This window comes from Engraulis encrasicolus, chromosome 9 (assembly GCF_034702125.1).
Source record: "Engraulis encrasicolus isolate BLACKSEA-1 chromosome 9, IST_EnEncr_1.0, whole genome shotgun sequence".
NCBI classification, from domain to species: Eukaryota; Metazoa; Chordata; class Actinopteri; order Clupeiformes; family Engraulidae; genus Engraulis; species Engraulis encrasicolus.
The window spans coordinates 48,736,997-48,744,994 of record NC_085865.1 but is presented as its reverse complement, the minus strand read 5'-3'; the positions used below and the strand labels follow the sequence as shown (position 1 = coordinate 48,744,994).

The window sequence follows — 7,998 nt, the reverse complement described above, 5'->3', positions numbered from 1 at the left end:
TTGAAAAAAAAAAACCCCAAGCGTTCGTTCAGTCAAAGGACAAACTCGCAAACCACTTATGTCAATGTCAAACATAAATGCTTTAAATTCCTATGGAAAGGCAAGGCGTGCTACTCGGTGAAGTGCTCAATGTCGTTTTGGTCACACAGAGACTGTGATCGGTGCACCCATCAAAAATAAAGACACGTTGGCCCGGCCCTGCCGTGGCCTAATGGTAGGGCACTGGGTTACTACGCTGGTGACCCGGGTTTGATTCCGACCTGGGTCATATGCCGATCCTTCCCTGTCTCTCTCTCTCACTCACTTCCTATCTCTCCTCCACCGTCCTGTCTCAAATCAAATAAAGATACGTCCTGTGGTCTACATCTAATCAAAGAAGCAAGTTATGTACTCAGGTTAGGGTGTATATGGATGGATATGGTATATGGGTGCATGGATGAATAAATGGATAGAGGGATACCTGTAGATGTGCAAAGATTTGTTCCTCTAAGTCAGTGTTTCCAAACCTTTACAGTCTTGTGCAGGGATGGAGTATGACACCATGAGGCCCTGGGTCAGACAACATGAAAGACCCCTCCTCCATGGGTTTTGCTACTTCACAGGGTTTTACATGTAGGTCAGATGTGAGCCTATGTTGTAGGGGTTTTGGGTGGTGGTCCCCTAAGAAAATGTGAAAATATAATTGTTCAAAGTGGTATTTTAACGCAATAAGAGAATGGAAATATACTAGAAGCTTGTGTTTGAGAGCCATGTTTATGACTCGCTCATGACTGTGTCATGACACTGTTTTGACACTATTATGACACTGTTATGTCATCCGTATGACGCCGTCGTCAAGTAAAGTGTTAACGTAAATTGCGTCCAGACCAAAACCATGCCTAAACCTAACTTGTCACAGTGCACACACGCGACAGTCAGTTCAAATCATCAAATCTTTACGCTCGGTCACATGATGCCATGCTGCTGCATGTTTAAGCCTGAGGACAGATCGAGCCCTCTGCCCACCAAACTTTTCAGCTAGGCCCGAATCAAAAGCCCTCGCCTGCTCAAGCGCAATAAGGTCATGATAGTAGTAGTAGTACTCGTGGTAGTCATAGTTCTTTATTGTCACTATGTAAATACAGTGAGATGTTGTACAAATACAGTGAGATGATGAGGTCATGTAAAGAAACATGTACTTTGGGCAAAGCAAGGTTCTGGGCCTGTAAAGCTGAGAATGCATACATTTCAGTGGTCCAGGGGCTGGACCAAATAAGATAACTAAAGGAAATAATAAATGTCCTTAACACTGTTCTACGTTTCCAAATATTTAAATGACACAGTGTTTCAGATGCTCAGTATGTCATCAAATGCACTTGATGACAGACTAAACATCCGAAACCTCATGCCTTTAAAATATTTGGGAGCATAGACCAGTCTTGCAGACATTTTATTATTTCGTTTAATGTTCTGTGCCTTAGCAATTCAGTGATTTCTGGCATTGCCCCCACTGACTCCCCTGTAAATCCACCCACAGGTCAATCCTTTTTTTTAAGTATTTTTTGGGCTTTTTGGCCTGTTATTACAGGACAGTATGAGAGTAGACAGGAAATGATTGGGAGAGAGATATGGGGCGGGGCAGGGCCGGGAAATGACCCCGGCCAGACTCAAACCAGGGCCCCCATGGGCATGCCCAAATGTGGGGGGCTTAGCGTGCTGCGCCACAGCGCCCCCCCATCTACAGGTCAATCTAGTAAAACTATAAATTAGCAGCAGCAGCAGCTGAACATTAGCAGCAGCAGAGCTCAACATTAATGCACCCTGTTACTATGGCAGGGAAAGCGCACGACAACGTAATAACATGGCACGAAACCTTAGGCTAGTGTAACACTGAAGTGGCACATTATGTCTAGCAGCCGTTCACACAGCTTCCGCACGCGCACACACACACACACACACACCTGTTTCTCACTCATCTCACACGTCACGCCAGTGACATGAATTGTTAAAAGAGAGCTGGCGGAAGCAGGGCTCAATCACATTATCGACTGCAGTGCCAGCATGGTAACAAGTACCAATGGGGTGCCAAAGCTTTACCAAGCGCACACCCTCACTTTTTCTCCATCTCTCTCTCTCTCTCTCTTAAAGCCTGTCGCTTTCCATTCATTCCTCCCATCCTCTCTCTCTCTCTCTATCTCTCTCTCTCTCTATTCATTCCTTCCTTCCTCTATATGTCTCTCTCTCACACACACACACCGTCTCTCTCTCTCTCTCTCTCTCTCTCTCTCTCTCTCTCTCTCTCTCTCTCTCTCTCTCTGTCTCTCTCTCCCTCACACACACACACACACACACACACGCCCCTACAAGACAAAACTGTGTTTGTGTAATTGCATTGCACTGCATGGTAGCTGGTGTGCCGACATTAAGACAGATGGGGAGATACTTCATCATCTTCGGGTGGCATATCAGTGGCACAGTCTTGACAAGCCCTATTTGGGTCAGCGCTTACACAGACACGCCACGAAACAAGTTTGAAATGTCACCATGGGAGAGACTATCCTTTTCCCGCCACGCAGGTCTGAGTTTGATCTGTGTACCTGTCAGAAAGTCCCGCGGGAGCGTTCGGGAGATGCCGGTTAATCCGCCCCGCTGGGACGCTTCGGTGCGCGGGACATTCAGAACCAAGGTGCACTTCATAGCGCGCACACCCACTCTCTCATCTCTCTCTCTCTGCTCCGCCGGTGTTCAAATCCTACTGCCCGACCGGAGACATATAGTGCTACACAATGACTTACAATTTAATCTTGTCAGCCAGTGGCTGACGCTGAATTTGTGCCTGTCTTTGCTTTGCAAAAAAAAGAGAGAAAGGGGCTGGGTAATTCTGGGGATTACATCCTCGTCGGAGTTGTACAGCGGCATTTAAGATTAGTCACTCACAAGGCCTGCCAGTCAATCATGTCGTGGGTTATTTAGGCCCTATTTATTTTGCAAAAAAAGAGACAACAACGCTAAACTTAGCGCTATTCAGAAAAGAACAGCGTCCCCATTCATGTCAAACAATCAGCTGTGACTGTCCTCTCGGGGTGAGCACCACATGGTTGCATAAAATGACCAAACCATGCTGTGTCTACCCAAAATGACAAACGGGCAAATCCCTCATTTTTTGCAAGTGGCGTTTGAAAGCAATAAACACTGGTGATGTTATAAATCGGGTAAAATAAGGTTACAAAAGCTGGCCATATAGGCTGCTACATCATCCCGTTATTGGCGGTTTTGGCCCATGTTTAGGTTTTATCCTTAGGTTAGTTACTTTCTAAAGCATCTAAGCAAAAGTGCAGGCAAAGGGATATTTTTGCTCCATGTAGATTAAGTAACACTGAACTAAAATCCCCCAAACGTCTGTGCGCCTCTGAACCGAGGATTAAGTTATTACTGTCCAAGCAAAACAAACAAGTCGAGAATCCATCAGACACCATCGCTACACCACTCCCTCACTCACACCAAGGAAATGTCACGTTATCAACAGCGTTCCAATCCATCGTCTCCCAATGTTAGAAGTCAGAACTGTGTGTGGTTATCGTACGACTCAATGTGCCATGCTATGCCATGCCAAGCGTAGAAGTTTACTCTGCGCGCTGTGCGTAGCCTTCTTCGTGAACTAAAGCAAAGATTGCTCACTTGGACGTCGATAGTTAATAAAATCCCTCCCCAATCCTTGTGTGATCATGTTTGTCAGCAGTTGTGTCGATAGCCTATCTGTCCGGGACCGAATACATATTTGACAGTTAGGTGAGCGTCTCTTACCTGGTGAACTCCATAACCAGGCTAGCAGCAGTAGGGCTCCGAGTCTCCCAGCATGCGGCTTCTCCATCGCCCAACATGTACCGACTCCTCGAGCCACAGGACCCGCTGCAGCTCGCGAACGTTGGGTATGTCTGCAAAGTTGGTGCTCTGCACGCCTCGGTTGGTAAATTTACAGCAGAAGCAACCGGCTGCGTTTTCTTTTCACGGGAATAAATGTGGAACTTTCTTGGAGAGTCGACGAGAAAGCGTGAGGTAGTATGCTGGTGGTGTTCTCGACCATCGAAGTTGCTTTCAGTTTATCCCCATGCCTAGAGTTGTGTCGACCGAACGTAGACTTTGGTTGGTCAAGCTGCGTTACAGTTAACCGAATTTCGGTGCCATAATCTAAAGTGAGACATAAAATCTGTCATTAACGGCAACTCGAGGGCGTTCGTTTGCTATCTAACGGACATGATGCTACACCGTAGGGGTAGGTTCGCCTCTCAGGTCTGCGTGCTGCTGCTGCACCTGCCAGTCGCGCGAGCTGGATAATGACACGCCTCTCTCCTCAACTCTCCAACAGGTGATTTGCTGGATTTCTCACAAGGCACGCGCTCACCAGGTTTCCCGAAGTGGCGGCAAAAATAAGCACACTACCGTTGCTTATGAAATGAATGAGGTTAATGTCAACGCGACCATCTGCTTCGACGACCACCGTGTCATCCCTTATCATGTCGGTTAAAAAAAGCAACTAATGTCCGAGCTTTAGCCTCGGCTCACGCACAGGACGGTCTTCCTAATGGCGGGCATCTCCGCTCTCTCATGAAAATGATTACAGATGAAAAAATAAAAATAAAAAAATAAACCTGAACATATACAATTTAAGGACAACTCAAGATATTATTAGATTATTATTATTATTATTATTATTATTATTATTATTATTATTATTATTATTATTATGTAGGCCTTCTCGACTTTTGTAGCCTACTCGATATACATTCAATTCCCTAATATATTCCCTTTCTATGAATTTTCTGTACATTTAACGTGTGGACACTGTGCAATGAATGACGATGCAAAAAGGATGCATGGGTGCATTTCCCATCGGCCAGCACAGCAGTTAGCAAATCTGCCTCATAAATGTGCTGTTATGTAAAATATTGATGTCTCTGCTGCCGTGTCATCCCGTTAGTGGGGAGTGGAGTCGCGAACGAGTTCCTCGCAAGATGCTGCTGTCTCCTGTCTCCTGTCTCGCTCGGCAGCCTCATCCTGACCCTTCAAGACCCTGCAAGCGCATGACCCGCATCCTCAGAGAGAGAGAGGGAGGGGGAGAGAGAGATCTTAAGCAGGGCAGATTGATCGTGAGCGGGTGTGTATGCGTTTGTGTGTGACTGGGACAATGGGTGAATAATTGACTTGAAGTCATTTGAATATTTTATGCCTCAGTAGTATTTCCAGACCCATTTCTGGCCTCTTTTCAGCACTTTGCGGCGAACAGCTCCATTCTCGCGACAGAAAGGGCCAACGCCTCAGTAGACCAGCACTGGTTCTACCCATTCGAGGGCCCTAGGCAAAATACAGACATGGGGCCCTAATAGGCAAACTACACACATGGGGCCCTCGAAATACAGTCATGGGGCCCTAAGCAAATGGCGGGACTGACTGTTTGGGGCCCCCTACAATGGGCAAATTTGGTGGGGCCCTATAGGCAACTGCCTATTCTGCTTGTTGGTAAAAACCATCGCTGCAGTATAGGACTAGACCAGGAGTTCCCAAACTTTGCCATGACAAGGCCCCCCATATAGGCCTACCGGTAGATTCCAGCCACGGCCCCGCTAACTTGGGCTGTGCCACACTATTCTTAATGATCACCTGGTTTCAGAACTTTATGCAGTTGGAGCATCCCTAAACCCATTCAAGTACTACAAAAAACATAATACATAAACATTGTAAAAAAGAAAATTATACCACTGGGAAAGGTTAGTTTATTTTTTATTTACTTTGGCTACTTAAGTTATTCAATTTATTAAAATATTTACTTAATTTTACTATATTTTTCCAGCCAATCTGCCACAGCTCCAGACAAGAAACAACAGAGGTAACTTCTTTGCAATGGTTCTCAGATAACGAGCTTCAAATTTGAAAAGAGTGTGTAGGCCTATAAAGTTTTCAGTGAGAGTTTATTTCGTGTTTTTATTTTCTTCAGGTTTTGAGGTCTATGGTCCTCACCCTGCCTCTCAATTCCACTTCTACCCCCTCCTCTCTTCTCCCCTCTATTCCCTTGCCCTATCTCCTTTTGTAAATCGACCTTAGGTTACTTGTAAGGTGCTATAAAAAAACAAGCTATTATTATTATTATTATTATTATTATTATTATTATTATTATTATATATCCAGCGGTATGCGTATATAGACATATTTCATGATGTACCCTATGTCGACTATGAGCTTCTAGTCTTCCAAAGACAAGAAATAAGCCACTGATAGGCCTATTTTTGCTATTGTTTTGATTTATACTGTTATTTTTTACTGTTGCTGCTGTTTGTACTTCACGTTTCCCTGGATGCCAGCCCTGTCAGGTGACTATACAGCAGAGATGAACTTTTGCAACTTATTTTCTTATATACTGTATTTATCTCATTTGATGTATAAAGGTCCTATAGATACTATCTTTGTGACTATGTGACTCCATGTCCCTTCAATAGGATGCACAGCGTTTTGGTATTGACTAAGTGTCCAGTGTGGAATGCTTGTATATGTGTGTCCTAAATGTTCAAGATGTTTTGTCTTGTAAGAGTGGAGATCACTTGGCTGCAAACCAAATCTACCTTTGGGTTCGAATTAAGTTATCCAAACAAAAAAATCTAAAAATAATTTTCTTTTACCCACAGCAGTGTCCCGTCCATTTCATCTGGTAACCGCGGCGGTGGTGGCTAAGGTGGCAGAGGAGCCGTTTCGGCATCTAGAATTTTGCCGGTTCGAGCCCCGCTCTGCCTGACCCCATCGATGTGTCCTTGAGCTAGATACTTGACCCCGTATCTATCGCTCCTGGTGGCAGGGTGGTACCCTGTGTGGAAGCCACTCCCACCAGTGTGTGAATGTGAGTGTGAATGTTTGAATGTGAGGCATTTTGATTTTGGGAACACTGATGATGGGCTAGACCCGAAACGTTTGCATCCCACTTTTTGTTTTGGCTTACCTTTATTTTCAGCTTTTAATACAGTTTCACTGAACAGCATCAAGCTTCTGTGTGTGACTCCTTTTTCTTCACACTGAATGTGAGGCATACAATGTGAAGTGCTTTGAGAGCTCAAAGGAGTGGAAAGGCGTTATATACTGTCAATCCATTTACCATTTACCATGCCTGGCAGATTTGCCAGATTCGCCAGAATGGATGCCTTAGCAGTCAGGCGGTTAATGCACAGTCAAACCACAACTTCCAGTGAAGAACATAGCAAATAGGCGATGCCAAGGATTCTCAAACTGTGGTCTGGGACCCACCAGTGGGCCCTGAAGGTATTTCAAGTGGGCCCCAAGTTGGAAAAGGTTGGGAATCCCTGCGCTATGTGTTATGTGTGTGTATGAGTGTAAGCAATGTGTGGTAGGAGAGGGTGGGTCTGCGGCATGCAGCATGGTGGCACCCCGACAGGGGGGCGGGGGACAAAGGGGTCTGTTGTCCCGGCCCCAGGGAGATGGGGGACTCCGGAAATGGGTCCCCATCACTTTGTATGGATTAGGGGGTGGTTCTTTTCAGATGAATTAGTCCCAGCCCTGGCCAAAGCTGTCAGCGGCCTTAGTGGCAGCTCCACCAAAGCAGCTTGGCACTCTCACGTGCCAGCCCTAATACAGCCAATCATGTGTGTGTGTGTGTTTGTGTGTGTGTGTGTGTGTGTCTTCCCCCCCCACTGTTTCTTGATGCCCCCCCTAGGTGACGGTCCACCGCAGGGCAGCGAAATCCGATTCTGGTGGACGCATTGAATAATTCATCAACACACACACACACACACACACACACACACACACACACACACACACACACACACACTCACTCACTCACTCACTCACTCACTCACTCACTCACTCACTCACTCACTCACTCACTCACTCACTCACTCACTCACTCACTCTCTCACACACACACACACACACACACACACACACACACACACACACACACACACACACACACACACACACACACACACACACACACACACACACACACACACACAC

General features: G+C 45.8%; 1 protein-coding gene across 1 annotated transcript in view; it reads right to left on the bottom strand.

Annotated features, from left to right (window-relative positions):
* The window catches only part of esamb (endothelial cell adhesion molecule b), a 129,178-nt gene extending 124,902 nt beyond the window's left edge, over window positions 1-4,276 (bottom strand). The window contains exon 1 of the mRNA XM_063206221.1: window positions 3,784-4,276. Coding sequence (XP_063062291.1) covers window positions 3,784-3,850 — 67 coding nt within the window. The 5' untranslated portion in view covers window positions 3,851-4,276. The remainder of the gene's footprint in view (window positions 1-3,783) is intronic.
* Window positions 4,277-7,998: the final 3,722 nt, after the last annotated feature.